At 37.1% G+C, this 24,033-nt stretch overlaps 1 protein-coding gene across 2 annotated transcripts in view; it reads right to left on the minus strand.

The window, feature by feature from the left end:
• LOC148947928 (scoloptoxin SSD14-like) overlaps nucleotides 1–19,543 on the minus strand; it is a 189,367-nt gene extending 169,824 nt beyond the window's left edge. For both annotated transcript variants that reach the window (XM_089095569.1, XM_089095570.1), the window contains exon 1: nucleotides 19,433–19,543. In XM_089095569.1, the coding sequence (XP_088951695.1) occupies nucleotides 19,433–19,470 (38 nt within the window). In that variant the 5' untranslated portion in view covers nucleotides 19,471–19,543. The remainder of the gene's footprint in view (nucleotides 1–19,432) is intronic.
• Nucleotides 19,544–24,033: the final 4,490 nt, after the last annotated feature.

Below are 24,033 nucleotides of genomic sequence, written 5' to 3' on the forward strand. Positions count from 1 at the left end.
GCAAAAAATACAAAATTCCACATTTTTAAAGATGGGAGCTTGAAAATTCTACTATAGGGTTCATGGATACGCTGAATCTGAAGGTGTGATGTTAATTAACATTTCTTGACTTTTAGGGGGCGTTTCTCCCTATTTTTCAAAAATCATGCAAATTTTCTCCGGTTCGTAGCTTTTGGGGCGTAACACTAAGCTTAATTAATGTTATATATTTGGAATATGACGTTGATTCGTAATTGTATGAGGAACAAGTAGTTTAATAATATTTCCACTGGCTCTCAGTTTTTCCACTGCCAAAGCAACAGAACTCATGACTTGTTGTTTGCGTACATGAAGTATTGCTAAGGTGAGGGAGAGAGTTACATCGGGATTGGCAGCAAGTTCTTTTCGTAAAATGAAATTGGATGGTGCAAGCGTCAACTTTATATCCACTTTAATATTGGGTGGTAGCCATAGGAGTATATTAAATATTTCATGATATATTTTTCCAACTAGATGTAATTCACTAGTTGTAGCATTTTTAAGTGCATCTGTACTATCAGTATTAGTAATATATTCATATCCATTGGAGATGCCTATCAATTCCTTGTATGACTTGGGTGTCATCAGCATGAATTGCATATAGCTTGTATAATTTGAGAGATTGTTGCTTGTGCTCACCAGCGTGCCATTGATGTAGACACTGATTTGACGAAATAAATTATGCAATATACAATTTTCATCGGATATTCCATTGGCAAGAATTGGCAATGTATTATCGGATATCCAGACTTTCATTTGTAAATCTATAAATGTCGAAGACATGTCCATAAAATAGTCTTCATTGGAACAAATTTGAAAGTGGATATTATCGGAGAGGGGTTGTTGAGGATAAAATTGTTCATAGTATCCATGTTTTACACTCACATCAACATTTTCTGCAGTGAATAGATTCAATGAGGAGGTGATTGAAGGTTGGAAATCCTTATGCAGTAGGTAGTACATCTTAGGAAAAGAAATCTGGTTTCGATCTAACAATTCTCTTCCTGGGGCTTCTTCTTCTACTACTGCTCATTATGCGTATTGGATTTTTCCTTCTTTTATCTGCCAGAGAGGATGTCTTTCGTTTTTGACCTGATTAGAGACAGATGAGTGATGCATTGTTTCTCGACCTTTTTAAACTTTTTCCATTTTGTTTTAATCTCTCGCTAAGGGTTCGCGCACTGGACCTAAGATTTTCCAAAGCACTTTTTTTAAAATCCTTGCCAGAGCTCAAATCGTATAGTGTATAGTGTATCGTATAGTGTGAAATCTGTCGCAGCCGGTACAATATATTTTCTAGCCAGAGGTAGTGCCGAACGAAACAGCTTAGCAAACCAACTGCCAAGACCGTAGTCAGACAATGACGAGCGACCTTTGGAACAGTCCATTCCATTGCCCTGTTGTCTTGGGCCATGAGTATTAACATAGCAGTCAATATCAGGAAAAATGAATACCACTTCTCTATTAGACATCTTGTTGAACGATGGGTCGAAAATGGCATGTAATCACAGTCAAACCTTTTAATATTGCTAGGGGGTCACCTATTTCAGTTCTTAGTGTTAACTGACAGAGTTCCAAATAGGAAGTGTTTACGGGAATATACTGAAGATGCTTTATATTGTAGTGGTGAATATGTTCTTGATTGGTTTTTCGTTCAAGAACTCGTAGGAGCGTAACAATGCTATTGCCAACCCGGGACGTTGCCACAAATGAAGCATAGAGAAATTATACAAGTATCTGAGGTGAAACCAGGTCGATAATCAGCGAAAATAACATTATCTATCCCGTTAACAGTTGCAGCATTTCTACCAATGATCATATTCTGTTTAAAGCCAAGAACATCTCTCAGATTATCACTAAGATGAATCATTTCAGTGTCGACAGGTGAAGTAATGTAAATCCTATCGTATTCCATTGAATAATTAAAATGGAATGAACCATTCCTACGATATAAGATTTTTCTATTGATTTTTGCACAAAATTCCATCATATTACCATATTCTTTATATTTCAATGTGACATGAGGATATTCACTAGATTTAAGTGCTTCAGCCCATTCATACGCTGCAAAGAAGGACCAATCGAATAGTATAACTTTTATCTCATATTTTCGATCGTTTCTCAGGATGTCGCAGGTATTTTTGAGAATACAGTCGACAAGAGCCACTTCATACTTTCTGTCATTGAATTTGATGGTGGGAGAGAGTTTCGTCCAAAAAGCACTTGTTCTATTCAAATCATTGTAGAGAGGATCAGAAACATTGGACATGAAAGTCACATAGAAATCATTGGGCATTGTTAATATCTTCAGCACTGACACAAGAATCAAAATCAGAGTTGTATCCTAGCCAGCGAACAAGCAACTGTCTCTTTCCCCTACGAGTACGACTCTTTAATATCTTTTAAATTTGATAAATTTCACTAGTGTTCCTAACTTTTTGCAGTTCATATTCATAAAAACCGCCGAGAATTTCATCATCTTTAGTGTCTCGCAGCCGATATGTCGTGGGTGTAGTGTCTAGGATTTTCAGTGCTCCATAAATAATTCCACTTTTCAAAAATGTTGGTTGTTCTATTAATTCGAACAGTATCACCAACATTGAATTTCTTCTTTTTCTTCTTCATCTCATTGCCATTGGAATATTGCTTTAGAAAGCATCAAATGTATTTTCACTGCAATGAACTTCCCGAGGGCTTGAGTTGGACAGAGATCGATGTGGTCGTTGGTTGTATATCTGCATGATTTCATCTAAATCATGAATAAAAGCAGGTGTATTTTTCAGTGTACAAATTCTTGAAATTAATAGACGAATCGTTCTCATCAATTGTTCCGCCAGTGCATTCGGCCTCAGGTGATCAACATGATAGAGCGTTGTATAATATTGCAATGAAACTTCCTGCATAACAGTAATGAACAATTTACTAACACGATCCTTGTGAATTGTTTTACGTCAAATCTGCTCAAAAATTATTTATATGGTCTAAGAAGCTTCAATCAATTTCATTGCTCATAATAAACTGCCATAGGCATAGCAAATAAAAACACTGATTGCCACTAGAATATATTTTTACGGTGTATTATGACGCCGTTGAATCGCGTCTGAAGTTAAAAGATCAGTTTGCATTATATGCAGAGGGAAGAAGGCTTTAGTTTGTCGATATTGTTTGCCACGAAGCCTGCGATACCGATGCAGTTTGTAACTCGGTTAATTCTGTAGATACTCCTTTGCTTTTTTTAATGTGCTGCCAGAGGCAACTTTAGAAAGCGTTTTGGGGGAACTTAGACTTCCAAATTCACCAATATTTTCATAGACATGCTTCAGAACTTCAACCATTTTCAACGCAAACACGTAGTGTAATGTTCACTCACTTTTTGCACACTGGAGGGTGAATCAATCTGTCTACGCTTTAGAATAGCAGCCACAGGTGTTATAAAATCATTGCTGCTGCTGCTGCTGCTAGTATTATCAAATATTGAATCTTATTCTTTTTTAAATGGTGGTGTTGGTGCTGTTGGAGGACTATATTCTCTTAGTTTCTTTAGAATTTGTTTATTGCCAATAAGACTTTTTGGGAAGTTTATTGCATTTAGAAAGGTGTATAGATTATTTTCAAACGATAAAATTCCTTTACAATTAGTCACCATATCACAAATTATATCAACTAGATTATAACATTTCCCCTGAATTATAATTCGTTTCCCTGCGTTGTCAACTTGAACTTGATCATCACCACCAGTTTTCAACATGAGATATGATAATACTGTTTTACTCTGTTCTCCATAGGTCACTGGCAATAGGTTTCCAATTGTTGACACTAGGGAATTCATTTCCTTCTCTTTTGATTGCACTGCTGAATCTTGAGGAGATGTTTCCTGTTTAGAGGGATCTGTGATGGTGACGGCGGTGGATCGCTCACGATAAGGTCTATGTTTGTCCACACGTCGCAATGCATCTTGAAGTAAAACTAGCTTTTTGTCATCGGCAATATTCTCATCATTAATTAATTTGCTTAGATTGTCTTCAAAATGTTCCACGGGCGAGAGGAAAGTTCAAATGGCGTCAATTTATAGGGTTTAGCCATTCTATAGAGCAAACTGTTTACAAGTCCTGCAATTATTGGCAATAAAAGTGTAAAAAAGCTACCGCCCGCTTGAAGGAGAGGTTTTCATTTAAAATTGTTTCCCTTGTTTTTGCAAGCCAAGGCGCGTAGAGTGGAACGATGTTGCTTTGTCTGTTATCTAACACCTTCTGGCAAGTGTACATTGCCCTCAGTTAATTTAAACAAAATTCAGATATTAGATTAATGAAATCATTGTCAACACCATGTTTGAGTATGGCCTTCCTGAGTGGAGGCTTTGAAGTGCCTAAAACGGAAAATAAACGCCGTTGTTTGTGTAGTTTCTTCAGTGTCATAATGGCAACTAATAGCTTTTTCTACTGTTCACCGGAAGATATACAGTAATTTCTTTGTCGAAAATATCTGTGACTACACGTAGATCCTCGGGTGTGCTCTGATTAAGATCTAGCAAAGTGTAGCCGTAGGGCTTATTTGTCGCCTGAGTGTACGCTGAGAGCAAAATTGGGGGCGCCCGGTGGTTTGCTTATTGAGAGTTATTAGCGAGCTAGAATCACGAACAACTCGATAGATAATATAGATGGTGCAATTCAAAGCAAGGGTTCTCATACATTTGCTCTGATGAAAGAGGTTGTGTAGAACCAGGGTTATGGAAATGTTTTCGTGATGTGAGCGAACAGTGAACAGCTGTAGCATTTTCGTGAGAACTGTTCAATGGATTCAGCCAAATCATCAATAATCAACCATGAGTTTGGTTCAATACTATTGAAAACATCAAGTCCCCGTATGAATTATATTGTTATGGGTGTGGTAATAGCTTTTATTTGATCATAGGACTCCTGCCAAATACTATAGCAAAAATAAACTTTCTTTGGTTTTTCCAAAAACATTTTATTACAATTTTAAACTATTTTAGCTAAAAGTGTCGTTTTCCCACACATTGATGGACCACACAGAAACGACCTGAATGGTGTTTTAAATTGATACATACTGCTACTGCTGTTGACAACAGTCAGACTACAACTAACTGTAAACCATACATGTCCAATTAATAAGTAGTAAATTTATTCATAGATCTATTTACTACAGGAACAACAAAAAAAATATTTCATTCATTTAGTTGATATGAGAACACTTATTCAACAAGAACAAAAACTGTATTTATTCTCAAACATGAACAAAATTTATTAAGGTAAAAAAACCCCTCTATTAAAACAACATTTATTAAGATAAAAAAACACTTCTGTTCAACAAGAACAACACTTTATGTACAACACTTATTGTCATAAAAAACACTTTTTGTCCAGCATCAGTATTTTTAGAAACACTTTTTTGTCCAGCCAGAACACACTATTTGTACAACAACACTATTTGTACAACACATAGAAAAAAACACGCACACGAACTAAAAATAGCACAGTTGAACACTTTAAAAGGATACCCCCCACCCTCTGGGGAACCGCGGGCCGAAAGCCAGCCGCGGGCGGAACCCCCAACCCCCTCCGGGCCGAAAACCGGCCGTGGGCGGGACCCCCCACCCCCCCGGGGTCACTGTGGAATAAATGTATACAATAGTCACCGTCACTGCTGCTACAGGTTGGGTTAGGTTGGGTTAGTTAATTTATGAAAGGTTTAGGTTTGGTTGGGTTAGGGTTATGAGCATTTAGGTTAGAGTTAGGTTAATTTATCCAGACCAAGTTGATTGCGATAGTCTATGCATTCAACCCAGGCTGAAATACGGTAATGGCCATGGGGTAGTACACTTACACCATTCTCGAGCACAAAGACTTTGTCGGATATACATGACATTGCATTCTTTTCCACTCTTACAGTATAATTTTTATACTGTAGAGAGCAAATTGCAAGCACTTGTGCTCTCGGCACTAGGCTACTTTCTACACAGTCTCTGAACACACTCATGTTGAAATTGTTCTTTACAAAATGTGTAGGCACCCCTTTACACGCCTACTTTACATCCCTGTTATGAGTTTCTAATTAAGATAAAAAAAACACTTCTGTTCAACAAGAACAACACTTTATGTACAACACTTATTGTCATAAAAACCACTTTTTGTCAAGCAAGTATTTTTAGAAACACTTTTTTGTCCAGCCAGAACACACTATTTGTACAACATCACTATTTGTACAACACATAGAAAAAAACACGAACACGAACTAAAAATAGCACAGTTGAACACTTTAAAAGGATACCCCCACCCTCTGGGGAACCGCGGGCCGAAAGCCGGCCGCGGGCGGAACCCCCAACCCCCTCCGGGCCGAAAGCCGGCCGCGGGGTGGACCCCCCCACCCCCCGGGGTCGCTGTGGACAAAATTTATACAATAGTCGCCATCACTGCTGCTGCTACAGATTGGGTTAGGTTGGGTTAGTTAATTTATGAAAGGTTTAGGTTTGGTTGGGTTAGATTAGAGCATTCAGGTTTGAGTTATGTTAATTTATCCAGACCTAGTTGATTGCGATAGTCTATGCATTCAACCCAGGCTGAAATACGGTAATGGCCATGGGGTAGTACACTTACACCATTCTTGAGCACAAAGACTTTGTCGGATATACATGACATTGCATTCTTTTCCACTCTTACAGTATAATTTTTATACTGTAGAGAGCAAATTGCAAGCACTTGTGCTCTCGGCACTAGGCTACTTTCTACACAGTCTCTGAACACACTCATGTTGAAATTGTTCTTTACAAAATGTGTAGGCACCCCTTTACACGCCTGCTTTACATCCCTGTTATGAGTTTCTACGCAATATACTTTAGGACCCGGGAACACCCCCTTGGATATAAAATCCCTCTCCGTCTCTGATTTTAACGTTAGCAGTTGATTTGGCGTTTGATGTTTCATCAACTCGGGGTAAAGGGGCGGATTCCAATTGGTGTAATCCATCCGCGAGCTGATGTTCTCCATTTTCTAAATCTCCCAATAATTCGCCGGTTTTTACTTTCAACAGCAGAGAATCTGTATCCCCATAGTAAACTTGAACCTCCCCCTCCCGTGACCATTGCACCTTGCACAAATTTTAAAAAAAACGACAACATGAGCTTTTTGGAAATTCCAAGTACTGAACTACCTCCTGCTTTATTCTTGCTCAGTACCACATTTCTCTTTTTACTGTGTAGAAGAACCATGCTTGTCTGTATACTCGTGAACGTTGTAAAATTGGGGTTAGCAATAATTCGTCCACACTCTTGAGGGTCAGTCACGACGTCGCAACGAGATCTGTTCCGTATGCTTTCACACATTTTGCCAAACGCTGAATTTAGAATGAACTTTTACATTTCCGTCTCTACTTTAGTGTTTGCCCGAGAGCGTTTATCAACAAAGGTGTCGATAAACGTCTTCAAATAGGGTTTTTGATTGAATTGCAGGACCCTATGTATTTTGGTGATCTTGAAACCATTGTTCACCATCCAGTGCAAAAGCACATGATGAACAACGATATTCTCTTTAGGGTCCAGATTTGCAATCAGTTTCTGCTTAGAGGGGGTCCAGTGCACCCCTACATCCTCAACCAATGATCGATTGTATGGACTCAGTGAGTCCTAGGTCACTGGTTGATTGATACAGGGGAAAATAAATTCACTGACTGAACCATGAAGCGCCAATGGAATGTGACCATCAATTTCAAAGAACCATCCCTGTGGCTTATTGTTCTCGACGGTGTTAATGTCGAGGAACTTACAAGGATTCTCAAGCCATTTATAGTTCCCACACGGCAAAGAGTAGTGAGACATTGCCAAGGGATACAACGAGTTCATGTCCAAGAAAACTGCATTTGACTTTGCACCGGTGCTGTTTTGTCCGCTATGATCTGTTGTCAAAACGCGATCCCCATGAAAAACATACCCACCCCTCATTGATATTTCTAAAAAAATGTGTTGATCTACATCAGTTATTAAGCCTATTTACTACCTACTAATTTTTAAAATCAAGTCCATCACCAAATGTGGTGTGGAAAAATAATATCCTATATCTAGTCCAAACTCTGAATAGATTTGGTCTGTGTTCTTGCAGACAATATCTAACAGAGTTAAAACGTCACTGGCCAAGTACAGTCTACAATAATCCCATCCAGTTTTACAATTCCTCTTAGCCCACACCTTCTTGGCAAATTCGTATTCCTCGGCTGTGCATTCACTGTTGGTGAGTGAATTATAGAAAGCTTCAATTGGAGGTAGTTTCTCCTCGCTTAAGCGAGCGTCAGAACAGTAATAGTCGTATGCATATACACCTTTACAGGTCAATAGGTCATACATTTTACTGTCTGGAAAGTGCTGTTTAAGCAAAGGAAAACTATCAAAATTGTCACTTCTCTGCACTTGAATCAATTGACTCAATGCCTTGGGAAAAAACTAAAGGAATCTAAAAACCTGATTTTATTCCAACACGTATGCCCATTATTTACTACCTGTCATTTCAACTCGAGAAGCGCCAGCTTCTCTGCTGATTTGAGGATGACGTTATAGGTAAATGAATTATTTACCCATGGACTCTCTACTCCCCCTCCCTCACTATGCACATGTGCCAAAGCCGGTAAAATAAATTTTAAATCATAATTTGAATTATGAATAAAAACTGGAATAAATAACTGCTGGCTAACGTTTATGTTGCACGATTGATGTGCTACCCTTCTAAAATTCCTACCCCCAGATGATATTTCCTGCCACAAGTCGTCGTGATGTCTGACTCTCCCCTTCCCCCCTCTTTTCACTCGAGTCCCTTTCCCCTTATCCCCCTCTTTAAACTCCCGCTTACGAACCCAACATATTTTTTTAATTCGAATAACGATATAATCCGCTGCGGACTGTAACCTTGAGTATTGGTTGTTTCTAAAGCGAGAAATATTGCCCTTACTAATATCACTTACTTGGGTCAGTGAATAAGTTATAAAATCTCCCTCATCCAACGTTTCGAAACTTTCTGACAGCTGCATAGTGTTAGAACTGTCTCTTTGTGCGGGGGTATATCAAAATACATTATACTGATGTTCTTTGATACGGTTTGAAAATAGAGGATCTTTCACTTCCACTACCTTCGCCTCACAATCCAAAGAGATTCTATTGCTCTGAAGGAGGGTACTTTGAAAATTTTTAAAGCGTAAAAAACCGTTTCCACTGACTGATAGCGATGCCGTCTACAATGTTTCATATGATTTTGTAACTTTAATTATGTCCAAAATCGAGACAGACATGTTGGACAGTGGAAACGTACCCCTTTATTCTTACCATCCCCCAGAACTCTACTGATGTCTGTAATTGGGTTGAAATGGCCAATTGCATTGGGTTCACTAGGTGGTGTGTACAACAACCAAACCCAGTGCTTCACCAATTCAATCGACGGGCCTCTTACTGGGAACACCATCCCCTTCTTTTAGAGCGAACCCCATCCTCAAATTCTGTTTCATATTGAACCACAGTAACGCCGATATTTAAATGAGCTTTGGCCCTTTCAAAAATATCAAAGGATCTGAGCGTTACTGGGTATTTTCCCTCTAAACAAGTGAAATCTACTGTGGTCAAATCGGATCCCTCCTTCCCATGCACAGCCAGGTAGTCTAAAATCGTCTTTGATGCGTCACGTGCTAGAGGGTCGAATGCTGATATGAGGAAAGCGTACATGAAACATTTTTGACCTGTTTCAAAACAGATTCGTTGAACGCCTTGACATCCTTCTAAATCTGGATTATATTTTAAAACTATTGCCCCCTCTTCATGCCCCCTCTTAAAATAAAATCTTCTTTAAATTTACAAATATTAACGCCTAAATTTTTAACAAATAAAACCACAGACCCACTCCCATTTTCGCTATAATTTTCGAGATGTGTAATAATGTGGTCTATCCATTCTATAAAAACACCCTCAAAATTTTATAAATGCGGATAGACGACCAACATCTCGGTGTGTACATAATGATGATGAACCTCGCTTTTTCCCTCATTTAAATAAAACACCTTTAAAACAATTCAAACCTTAATTGAATCCCTACCCCCCACAACTGAATCTGGTTTTCTAGCAGTGCACAAATTCTATCTAAATATTCATGTACAATTTCTATAGGTTCAAACACAAAATTACCCCCCAAAAGCGAATTAAAAGGATCCCCAAAAGTTGCGGTGTAAACAACTATCGCATTTAAAATTGAGTTTGAGAGCTGAAAGTCAGGAAATGATGTAAATTGGATATTGTCACCCTCCCCTCCCCCTCTTGTATATTATCACCACCCCCTCCCCCACATTGTTCATCAATAGGATTGTTTGAAGACATTTCATCCTCCCCCTCTTGTATATTATCACTAACCCCTCCCCCACATTGTTCGTCGATAGGGCTATGGGAAAACACTTCAGTTGTTTGAAGTGGAAGTATGTAATCAGCGGGGGGAGGGTTCCCTGTTAATTCCCGGGTAAAATTATCTAATAGCTTAAAGGTGTTTGGACTCAAGTCCCCCTGGTCAACTGTGCTATAATCAACATTAAAAAAGTCTGCTAAAAAATTGTCAATGTTATCTGGAAATTGATCTAAACTGATATCATTCCATGTTGAATTGTTTGAGAGCTCCAAAGATGCGTCTTCTTCTCAAATCGATGAGGATGATGATGGAGTATAAGGTACCAATACAACCTATAAAAGAAAATTGTTTATTTTCAAAGTGTCTAAATCACCCTATTTTTTAAATTGGATTATTATTTAAAACGCGCTTAGTAGCATTTGGTTCCCTACTCTATATATTCTCAAAGTTCCAACTTAATACAATCTAAAAAGATAACATAGTAGGTTTTGATTTTTTTAAATCAACCCCAAAAAAATTCTTAATGAAACTCTTTATCTTCTATGGGCAAAACATGAATTGAAATGAATATAAATATTTTTTAAAGAAATTTTTATATTCAAGATTGATAATTCGTTTACCAGTAAACATATTATGACAAGAATATAGTGCCTTTTTATCTGGCTTCGCTATGAGAATTCAGCTGGGTGACTGCAAGCATTTGAAATGATTCAAAATAGTAAAAAATGTCTTTTAATATCTTTTACATACCTTTACTGTGATGAAATGAAAGGCCGAAAAAAAGGCTTACTTCTAAGTCCCTTAAAACTCGGGGAAAACTATAATATTCTAGCGAAAAATAGCATTATTAGTTTCAATGGTGAGATAAAAGGCTCTTTAACAGTAAACTAGAAATTAGCTAAAAATATTATTATTTGGCTGAAAAATAGCGAAGATGTTTGCAAAAGGCGGAGAAAATTAAGCGATAGGAAAGATTAAAAAAGAGCGGTTTCTTTGAAAAGCAAAAAAATTACATTATATTTAGGTATCTCTGAGGGGAGGGAGCAGAGAAATTTAAAACAATGGATGGGGTGGGGGATTAATATTATAACGAAAATAACATTTTAATATCTCTGACACACTTTTACAGTGTTGAAAAATGGTGAAAAGAAAAGGCTAAAAAAAGTAGGAAGAAATAGGTAGATATTTCTATAACCAGGTAGAAAGTAGAGGTAAAAATGCTTACATTTCCAAATTCTGGCTGCACTTGTGTGCCTGAAGGCCCTGGCAAAGCATGAAGGGGGGGGGCAACCTCCTGACGTTGAGTAGACAGGACAGCTCCAGAAAACTCGGGCAATGTATGCTGGAGGGCAACCTCCTGATCTTGACTACACGGGGCAGCTCTTGAAAACTCGGGCAAAGCATGATTGGGGGCAACCTCACGATCTTGAGTATATGGGCCAGCGATATACCGGGATCGTGCAGTCAAGGCTGTAAATTGACGAGGCAGCATTGAGTTTCGATGAAGAGGAGCTTGCACAGATGCGGTGTCGATGTCGCTGGCTTGTACAGCGGGGTTCTCCGTCCTTGTGGCCCATTGTCTTTTCAGTTTTTGACCAGAGTGCATAGGGGCTGGCACTGATGGGGCTGCCTCACCCTCTGTTGCTGTCTTTGATGGAGGGGGTGCGCATTCTTCATAATTGTCCTTAAAAAAGATGAAAAAATTTAAAATGGAAAAATGATTCCCTTTTTTACAGAAGAAAAATTAGTACCCCCCGCCCCATAACCAGAATTTTGTGTAGAAAGCATTTATCGCAAAGAGGCCTCTCCCCCCTTTTCAGCAAAGCAAAAAGTGAAAATTTGCGAGAAATATACTAGGATTAGAAATCAAACGTTTTTATTACTCAACTTGTGAAAAAATAAATCTTGACTGATCAGTCGTCTATAACCTTAGGATAGAAATCAATGTTTCTATTTTTACCATTTAGAAAAAAAAATTAAATGTTCCAGTCTATAGGCTTTAAAATAGAAAAAAGATCGTTAACACACAGCTTGTAGGCCTAAAATTTGCGATCATAGGTTAAAAATGCTATTCAATTTACGCATAATAAAGCTATGTATCTTTTTCTTAAACCCGCCCCCTTACTTTTCACGCGAAGAAACATATTGTTTTCAATTAGTACCCCCTGCCCCATAACCAGAATTTTGTTTAGAAAGCATTTATCGCAAAGAAACTCCCCCCCCTTTTCAGCAAAGCAAAGATTAAAAATTTACAAAAAATATACTAGGCTCAGAAATCAAACGTTTTTATTACGCAACTTGTGAAAAAATAAATCTTGACTGATCAGTAGTCTGTAGCCTTAGGATAGAAATCGATGTTTCTATTTTTACCATTTAGAAAAAAAAATTTAATGTTCCAGTCTATAGGCTTTAAATAGAAAAATATCGTTAACCCAGCTTATAGGCCTAAAATTTGCGATCATAGGTTAAAAGTGCTATTCAATTTACGCATAATAAAGCTGTGTATCCCCCCTTACTTTTCACACGAAGAAACAGTTTGTTTTCACCTTACAATGAAGCTGTTAGAAGCTAGGCTTTGCGCCTTCCCCGCCTCCCCCCTTTTACATAATGTCCTAAAAATATTTTTATATATATTTAATTTTGGAAATAACTCTTTTCCCTCTACCATACAGGTTGCGAAGGATTAACTTACTTAAAGCAATCTCTTTCTACATGAAACTGCTTTTAACTCGACGGTAAAAACTATCCTTTTCAGCGGATGCTTTTGCTATCCAAATTCTTGTATATTTAGCAATGCCAAATGTACTTTGAAGGGTGTTATCAGCTATTTAAATCTTTGCGGGAAATCTGTAAGTCAAGTAAGGGAAGGGAGGATGGGGTTTACATAATGGAAAAAAAATCATATTTTACGCTTTCTATCGAGTATAAACATCATATAGTGGAGTTTGTATTGTGGGGGGGGGGCTCCACCCTCATTTTGAATCTAGAGGAGGGCTAAGTTTGTAAAATTATTTTATTTGAAAATAAACTAACAAAATTTACTAAACTGAACACTTATTATAAATTGATGTAGCCAAAGCTTCCAAGTCAATAAAATCCGATGCTTTATCCATGGTGTCTTAGAACTTTATGAAAGTTTAGTCACAACACATGTCCGTTATATGCAAAATCTCAAGGGCAAATTGTGATGTAATGGGAAACCTTACATAACCTTCCTGATTGGCTTGGAGAGAGACACATGCTTCCTGTTCCCGTTAGACTCGTGGATCAATAATTCCCCCACCGATTATGTAAATCAAGTTCTCAAAAATCTACTTCCCCCTCTTGTTCTAGATCAATACATCTCTTCCCCTTAGTGCGCATGTGCAAACTTCGCCTTGGAGCCATTACACCTAGACGAACAACAACAAATCAATTGACCTTGAGCCCATTAGACTCGATTGATAATCCTTGAATAAATTATATCCCGTCAGCGTTAGACTTAATTGTAGATGGCAGTACGCAGTGTAATTAGTACCTCCTGATAGCTTCCTACTAATACTTCCCTCGAAAAAATATCCGTATCTTTCCCAATAATCCATAAAGTTTGTAATATTTTACGGAAAGATACTCTGAACAATTCCAACCCGGTAAATGTTTCCCTCGGACAATTCCCCGTAATATACTCACATAAAAAAATTGAGTCGGCAAATAAAAATTAAGACAAATAAAAAGAGTTTTGTACAGGAATCTTGGCAAATTCCCTCACTACAAACTATTCCTAGAAAAGTTCAACACCAGGGAACTTTCCTCTCCATGGAGAATATCCGCGTAGAAAATAACCGCAGCAGAAAACGTCCCCCTTCCCCGACAAATCTCTGTATACATTCCAATAAAAAATGCTATACGTAGACACCGGGAAAATTTCCTGAATTACAAACCTTTCCCCAGGGGATGTGGGGGTTATGTGTTCTCAAAGACATAGTTACTGGGCTTTTCAACTATGCTGAACAAAATGTCTATCTGATAATTTTGATCGGATGAACCTTAGGATAATAGATAGGTTGGAGGGAGCCAGTTGCCCTACAATCTTTTTGGTTTGATGCGATCACCCTTGGGAAAAAAACAAAAAAACACGCATCCGTGATGTTTTTTCTGGCAAAAAATACAAAATTCCACATTTTTAAAGATGGGAGCTTGAAAATTCTACTATAGGGTTCATGGATACGCTGAATCTGAAGGTGTGATGTTAATTAACATTTCTTGACTTTTAGGAGGTGTTTCCCCTATTTTTCAAAAATCATGCAAATTTTCTTTTGTTTTTTTTGTTTTTTTATATCCCAGGGGTGATCGTATCGATCCAGTAGTCCTAGAATATCGTAAGAGGGCTCATTTGAACGGAAATTAAAAGTTCTAGTGCCCTTTTTAAGTGACCAAAAAAATTGGAGGGCAAATTGGCCCCCTCCCACGCTCATTTTTTTCCCGAAGTCACCCAATTAAAATTTTGAGATAGCCATTTTGTTTAGCATAGTCGAAAATCTAATAAATATGTCTTTTAGGATGACTGAATCTCCCACAGTTCTCAGGGGAAGGGCTGCAAGTTATGAACTTTGCCCATTGTTTACATATTGTACTAGTTATTAGGATACAGACATTTTCAGGAAGGATTTTTTCTGGTGGGGGAGGGGCTGGAGGAGGGGGTTACTTGAGAGAATCTTTCCGCGGAGGATGTTTCCTTGGGGTAAGGGACATTTCTATGAAGGGGGCGACGGATTTCCCAGCATTATTTAAAAAACGATCAGAAATTAAATAAAAAAAAACAAGTTTTTTCAAGTGACAGTAAGGAGCAACATTAAAACTTAAAACGAACAGAAATTATTACGCATATGAGGGGGTTCGCCCCCAAGTCAATACCTCGCTCTTTACGCTACTGTTTTTTTTTTGTCTTAGTGCTTTCAAAAGAGCTATCTATTCTAATTAAACGGTCTTTGTGATTCAGGGGTTTGTGATTTAAACAAAATTTTAACTTTAGCGTAAAGAGCGAGGTATTGACTAGGCGAACTCCCATAATATACGTAACAAAACATACGAATACAGAAATTAGTTACGTAAGTTAATTCGTAAGTTACGTCAGAACAAAATTTCGAGAAAGCCAATTAGCGAAAAAAGGAAAATTAATATGCGAATTTCGTTTTAATTATTCATGAACAGTGAGCCAAAATCAAAGCTGCATTAATTCAAAAACGTTCAGAAATTAACTAAAAAAAACAAGTTTTTTTAACTGAAAGTAAGGAGCGACATTAAACCTTAAAAAGAACAGAAATTATTCCGTATATGAAACGGGCTGTCCCCTCCTCAACTCCTCGCTGTTTACGCTGAAGTCTGACTCTGTCTCACAAATTTATTTTTTAAAACAATAAAAACTTTAGCGTAAAGAGCGAGGCGTTGAGGAGGGGACAGCCCCTTTCATATACGGAATAATTTCTGTTCGTTTTAAGTTTTAATGTCGCTCTTTACTTTCAGTTAAAAAAACTTGTGTTTTTTAGTTAATAAGCATAATAAGTTTTTTTTATGTACCTTACTGATGTCAAAATTCCATTTTTTGGGTTTCGGTTACTATTGAGCCGCATCGCTCCTTACTTACAGTTCGTTACCAAGAACTGTTTGATAAACACTATCAATACTTTATATGAATAACTTTTGATCGATAACTTAAATTTAATACATTTTTAAACATTCTGAGTAGACCAGATCCCTTTCGTGTTTCTAAAGTAGTGTAATTTACTTAATTAACGCAAAACTGTGTCAATTAAACTTGCTCCTAACGCAAGTTTATCGGATCAATCTATTTTGCCCCCCCCCAAAAGAAAACCCTGGATCCACCCCTGCCTCACTCAGTGCCTTTAAGTTCCTTAACTTCCCAATTTAACTTCGCATGAACTATTTTGCGTTTTACCTACCATTTCTAATAGATAACTTTATAATTTGAAAATAAAAACAACACGACATATAACTTACATTTCTTAACACTTTGCCATACGCGGTTTGATATAAAGTAAGAACTTCATTCAAGGTCATGTTTGTCACCATCTGAATGTCCAGGATAATTAACTTAAAATAAAAATCAGCACTTCATTGACACGAATGCACGGAAATGTAAGGAGGGACTAAGGCTTTTTAATGGGGATACACAAAAAGTATTACTCAAAATCGAGGGGGGAAATGCTTTGTTCTTTTTTTGATTTTTATAATAAAATCCAAAAATTTTTTTTTCTAAATCTAGAGGGGGAAATCCCCCCCACCTATCCCCAGTGGACAACCCTACAGCATTTATCACATAGTGACCAGAGCTGTAGAAACAGGATATTGCATGTCAAAGGGTTAAGACAAAACTAGGTTATCAATCATACCACTAGGGATTTAATCATGTCAGAAGCAATAGGCTATTGGTTTTACATTAAATTCCTATTGATCTTATGAAATCACTGATTTTTTGTATCGCTGAAAAGTCCAAAACAAATAAATCTAGTCCTTATGGTGATAGATGATACAGTTTAAAGGGTACTGGTGCATATTAACGACACTTCTATCTATAAACCCGCCAGGCGAGTTATTTTCAAGAGACCGCTATTGAGAAATGGAATCTAAAGCGTAGTTTTCATTGCGTTTACGATATTTAAACAGTTGTTTTTTGGGGCTTAGGGGGAAAAAGGAACCTAGGTTAGGTTAGGTTACGTATATAATATATGCTATGCTTTACCCCCCCCCCCCTTATGTGCAAATATATAGCCCAAATTTGTTTATAAACTATCATATATACATCCTATTTTGTTTCATTAGCATTAACTAAAGTTGAATTCTTTAGAAGTGTCGTTATAATGCACCAGTATCGTTTAAAGTAACAAAATTAAAGTTTTGAGTGTTGCTAATTTCCAAAATGTTTGGACTGGGGAGGGGGTAAACTTCATAAAAAGGGTTCAGTCTTGGTGAAAATTGCAACATCAGATACAAGATGTATAAGAAAATAAGGACAGAAGTTTTGAACCCCCCCCCCGTCTGCTATAATAGGCCTACTAAATTTAGGATGAAGAAAAAAGCCACATGTAAGCCTAGAATTGGGCCTATTGAAAAGGGAACATGTTAAGAAAACAATTCTTACTTCAAAATACGCAGAAAAATTGTAGTTACCAAATTTTGAAAGCAGTTTCACTACACTTACTCCCCCCCCCCTATTTTTCAAATATATCGCCAAAACTGTAAATTTTCCGTGTTTTTTCGTTTCTTGATTTCGTCAGCGTCGATTAAATTCACGGGTTGAAACTAAAGTGACGCCTGGCAAAATGCATGGAAAATATATAATTTGGACTATATATTTGAACATCAGGAAGGAGGGGCTGGGGTAGAGTATAGTGGAATTGCTTTCAAAATTTGTTAACTACATTTTTTTGGGCATATTATGAAGTAAGAATTGTTTTCTTAACATGTTTTCTTCTCAATAACATTAATTCTAGGCTTATGCCAAGAGCCGTGCTATTGAAAATTCCTGGAGTAAATATAATCTTTAGTTCATAAAAAGAAATGAATTCCAGTGGTAGACTACTATTGAAGTATGGGAAAGATAATCACTAACTCAACTACTTTCTGAGAATTCAAAAACACATAAAAATAAAGCATAGCATATATTAAATACGCAACCTAACCTAGGTACCTTTTTTTCCCCTGAACCCCAAAAAACAACAGTTTAAATATCGTAAACGCAATGAAAACCACACCTTGCATTGCATTACTCTACAGCGGTCTCTTGAACTAACTCGTCTGTAGCGGGTTTTTCGTGACTGGTTTCCTTGTAAAGGCCCATCTAATGCACCAGTACCGAATATTGGACTGGATTCCATGGTTTGTCAGGGCGTTTACAATATTTATACTATTGTTTTTTGGGGTTTAGGGGGAAAAGGGATAGATTTCCGGCAGTTCATATTATTCACTTACGAATAAAGTAAACATAATACTCGATGCCTTTTTTTAAGCTCTTTCCCAATATAACAATCATTTTTGGGTAAATATTTACTGAATCATATTATTGAGTTACGACTAAAGTGAATATACCACTCAATGCCTTTTTTATGCTTTTTCCGAATATAATAATCATTTTTGTCTGAAATGAATTTTAGCCCCCACTCCCTCTATATATATACCAATTCAGGGTATATATTTGCACATTAGGGGGGTGGGAGTAATTTTATTTCTGATGTAAATGAGAGGTAAGCTTAAACTTGAAACCCACCCCACCCCCATAATGTGCAAATATATACCCTGAATTGCTATATAAAGGGGTGGGGCTAAAATTTGTTTCCGACAAAAATGATTATTGTATTCATATAGAGCATATAAAAAGGCAATGAGTGGTATATTCACTTTAGTTGTAACTCAATAATTTGATTTGGTAAATATTTACCCATTTTTGTTGGAAATGAATTGTATCCCCACCCCTTTATATACCAATTCAGGGTATATATTTGCACATTAGGGGTGGGGGTAAAGTTTATTTCTGATGCAAATGAGAGGTAAGTTTAAACTTTAAACCAACCTTCCCCCCACCCCATAATGTGCAAATATATACCCTGAATTGCTACATAAAGGGGTGGGGATGATTGTTATATTCGTAAAGAGCATAAAAAAAGGCATCGAGTAGTATGTTCACTTTATTCGTAGGTCAATAGTATGAACTGCCGAAAATTTACCAAAAAAGGGTACCTAGATAGGGTTAGATTAGGTTACATATATAATATATGCTATGCTTTACCCCCAACCCCCTAATTTGCAAACATATAGCCGAAATTTATTTCTAAACCATCAAATTTTTCTCCTGTTTTGTTTTACTTCATGATCATTAACCAAACCTCACTTTTTGCGTGTGTTACAGACAGTACATAAATACCTCCCATGCCTACAACATTAATTATGTGCCTCCGGTTTAGCCTCACGTGTACAATTGCAACTTAGTGCGTAGCCCCTTGGTAAAAAAAAAATCTGCTAGTTGACAGAAATCTTACCATAGAGAACTGGCACTTGTATTCCTTGTATATAACATGTCGTTATTGCCTTTCCTAATGTCACTTCCTAATTTCCTAGTAACATATCCAAAAAATCCTACGGAGCATGCTGCTAAATACTACTGCCTCAGTATACATCTAACTTGTTACGGGTTAAAACGGGTTTTCTTCTGCAAACCACTTAACACTCTTACTTTTCATAATTAACTGCAAAACTCATCACAGATCAGGTTCAATTGTATAATGATATTTATTCCGATCGTTTTTTTCCAAATGAGGCTTCTTGTTATTTTTCTCGCACTACAGAGGTTTCCAGAATAAGTGTTATTAAAGAGTATTCGCACACATATGATTTAAGACCCCAGGACCCTAGAGTTGTGAAGAAGGTTCTACAAGCAAGGCCGTACCCAGCATTTTTTTTCAGAGTGGGTTTTGCTAAAGAAGAATTCGGGGGGGGGGGTACAAAAAAAAAAGCATACAAAATTTGTTTATATCCAATTTTGTTACGTTTTTACGAGCCAGACAATCATTTCGGGGGGGGGTCAAACCCCCCCCCTCTGGGTACGGCCTTGCCTACAAGCAAGGGTGAGCAGCGGTGAAACACTTCAAATAAAAAAAATGCAGGAGTTACGGTTTATGTTTCCTTAGAAGCATGCGATGCAGCGTTGCCAACGCCGTACAATTTTGCTGTTGTTGGTACAATTTAGATGCCCTAGTACAGAGCAGTACACTTGGAAATGTATTGGTACAATCAGATTTCCCGCTACATTTAGGCTTTTTGACTCAAATGTTTAGTTTATAGTTTATTGTTTTAGTTTTAGTTTATTGATAATTTTCATATTATGACAAATTTGTAACTTATTGTTCCGATAGTACAAATTACTTTCTTGCGGTACAATTTTAGTTGCAAAACTGGTTGGTTTATTTCAAACCGTTGGCAACACTGATGCGATGTTGTGAGAAGTCGGTAGCTGTAACTTGCACCGAAAGGACAAAATACTTATGTTTTTGGATTTATTAGTTTCATATCTATCCACTCATCGAGCGAGAAGTATGATATTATTTAGGATTTTTCTTAGAGAAGGACCTTATGTTGTTTGTAATATAAAAATTATCCTTTTTTTTGAATGCTTCTGAATCTGAAACCTTTTCATTATGTTTTCAATAGAAAAAAAATTAGGCCAATTTCAAAAATGTAATTGATACATCGACAAAACTGAATCTCAGTTACCGAGTGATTTCACAATTGACGTCTCACGTCAAAAGGCTTAAATCTCAGAAATGGGGAAATGAACACACCCTAGGCCGTATCTAGTCGGGGGATTTACCGGGTTTGACCCATGCTCCATTCTGCCTCTACCACCACCACCCCCACCCCCAAAATATATATATATATATATATATATATATATATATATATATATATATATATATATATATATATATATATATATATATATATATATATATATATATATATATATATATATATATATATATATATATATATATATATATATATATTGTGGTATCAATCCTTGCGTAGAAATTTATTTGGGTGGGACCAGCAATTTAGAGGTGACTAAAGTCATCTAAATCTCCAAAAATAGACAGGTTATACGAAAAACACAAGAAAATACGTAAAAGACCCTAAAATTCCGATGCTTCAAGACAGGATCCCACCCAGGCCCCTTCGCACGTAAACATCAGATTTAATCCCCATTCAAAAAAGCTGGAACTTGTTGCCAATGCAGTCATTCTGTGATAATACAAAATATACCGTAAAAATACATCAACTGTGCTAGCCGTCTTAAGATAAATTGTTTATTTATTACATTTCAAACAAGTTAAATGTATGTTAAATGTACTAAATTATTTTAAATAGTTTTGTTTGGGTGCTTGATTAAAAACTCTGAAAGCTTATGACGGTGATATCCAGTCAAATTAGATGAGTTATCAGTCCCGATAAAAGCAAGCGGGTCAAAGGATATTTGCCTTGTTCTGACTCCTTCAGGTAATAGGTATACGTTAACGAGGGAACTTGCGACAAGCCTGCAGCTGGAAATCAAACAGTTCGTGGTAACCAACTGTAAGTAAAGAGCGACCCGGCTCAATAGTAACCGAAACTCTAAAGAGCGGAATTTTGATACCAATAGATACATCAAGAGGATCAGATTTTTTTGCTGATTTCAAATATATGAGTTTCATCCAGTTTAATCTTACCCATCAAAGGTTACGTGCCTGAGAAAATTTGCCTTATTTTCCAAAAAGGGGAAAACAACCCCTAAAAGTCATAGAACTTTAATGAAAATCACACCATCAGATTCAGCGTATCAGAAAACCTTACTATAGAAGTTTCATATCCTATCTGCAAAAATGTGGAATTTTGTACTTTTGCCAGAAGAAAGATCACAGATGCGTGTTTATTTGTTTGTTTGTTTGGTGTTTTTTTTCCCCAGGGGTGATCGTATCGATCCAATTGTCCTATAATATCGTGAGAGGGCTCATTCGAACGGATTCGAACGGTAAAAAAGAGCTTGGACCGCCTTTTTGCTGTGTTTGTTCCGAAATATTGGCGCGAAGTTTGATATAACCAAACATGGATCCTAAAAAGAAATCTGTGGTTCTGCTAGAGGAAGATATTTTTTGTCACTGTTGGCTAAAAGGCCCCTGGAAAGAAAAATGGTGAGCACCATAAGCGTAGAGCTATGAGTTTCGTGAGCTATGAGGAAGGATTTTTTTTTCGCTTTAAATTGCTGCAGAGTCGCTGGAGACACATCATTACAAAGGTTTGTGCATTGGTATACTCCTATAGACCTAGGCTAGTATTCCAAATCTCTGGATAATAAAAGAAATGAAAATGGTATTGTAAGGAAGCTACTTGGATCTCAGTCAGTCAGAAACAATGGCGTAATTTTGTCAGAATCCTGGGGAACGGGGAAAACTTGGAGCCAATTTTCCCAAATCAAGCGAAAATGACAGTGAAAAATGAAAAATAAGCCATGGACGCTTGGATGCTTGGATGTCTGGATGATTGAATTATGCAGGCTCATCTTAGTTTTGACAATGGTTTTTGCAGAAACTAAATTTCAGCTGGGGGAGGGGGCAAACTGAGGTCTGGGGGGCCAAACTGAGGACCAGAGGGGGCTGTTGCTCCCCTGCCCATGGCAAAATTACGCCCCTGATTTTGATCTCAATCCTTTAAAGGATGTGAGTTAGTTAGAGCATTAAGTTGAAGCTTTCAGGACATGCTAAGGGAGATGGTGAACTAATGAAAATTCGCTTTCAACTTGACATTTTCAAAAGTTCGGTTTTCATGCATCATAAAAACTAGACCCCGGCACCGCGCCGATGAGGGAAGTCCGGCGGCGGCGGGGCAAAAAACAGCACGCCGCACCGCACCGCCGGTAAGATGTCGGCGGCGCGCCGCCGGCGCGATCAATGTTGACCGCAAAAATTAATGTTTTCATCAGTCTTTCTCAAATCACAGCTTCAATTTACAACAGATTCGAGCCTATTCATGAGTTCAAAAATTCACAAGTCGTTGGCTGGAAACTGGTCTTCTTCGTTTTTTATCAAAAGAAGCAGAAATTTGGTAGAAACGGAATGGATGTGGGGTTTCAGAACTATTGCATAATCTGAGTAGATGAACGATCTATTAGCTATGCAATCTTAATATGAATACTTATCAAAATAGGTAGTTTTTTTTCACCGAGAGTTGCTGCATTCACAATGTCAAATAGAGTATCACAAAATTCGTCAGTTATCTGTGTAAAAACTTTGAATATGACTTTGAATTTAGAAGCTTAATTTTTTCATAATGCCCTTTGCCTATATCTGTTTTGTCACATTTAAAACAGTTGAAATGGGCGACTTTGATATTGATTGTATTTTTTTGCTCTTTTGGATTCCTAAGAAGCCTTCTTAATTAAAAAAAAATACATTTTAAAGTTTTTTTGGCTTCTTTATAGAATATATGTCATGTAGGCTAAGGCTGAACTGCTGCTTTTTATCGCTTTTGGCTGCTCTTTTTGATAATATTCATTTTTTCTTTTGGTGATTCATTCTAAACTATAAACTGATAAATACATAATATCAGTAAAATTATAAAATGTATCTAAAAGGAGTAAATTTATCAAATTGAAAAATACATGATGAACACTTCACATGAGAACACTTCAATTACAATGACACAAAAAACACTTAATAGTTTATTCGCTATGAAGAAAAATGAAGTGCCAGCTATTTTCTTAGGTAAAAAATGAAAAGCTCATCCGTTTTTAGTGTAATTAAATGAAATAATATGCAGACTGAAGAATTTCCAGGAAGATGTTGAAATGTTCATCATAGTTCGTTACTTTTAATCCAAGCAAAATGTTAGGACACTTAGTATCAGTTATTGAGTTTAAGCTTTGATTTCCAAATGGTCACAAGAATTACCAAATTTAAGAAAGTCGCAAAAATAAGTCACCTGTGGTCAAAATACTTCGACTCCTCTTTGATCCTCACCCAGGCTCAAAGCTTCTGCTATGAGTAGAGTCCTAAGTTATACTTCTATCGCACCCCTAGGAACTACCATGCTATTTGCGTACAGCACGTTC

This window comes from Artemia sp. Qi Xiang Cuo, chromosome 10 (assembly GCF_049724085.1).
Source record: "Artemia sp. Qi Xiang Cuo chromosome 10, ASM4972408v1, whole genome shotgun sequence".
NCBI lineage: Eukaryota > Metazoa > Arthropoda > Branchiopoda > Anostraca > Artemiidae > Artemia > Artemia sp. Qi Xiang Cuo.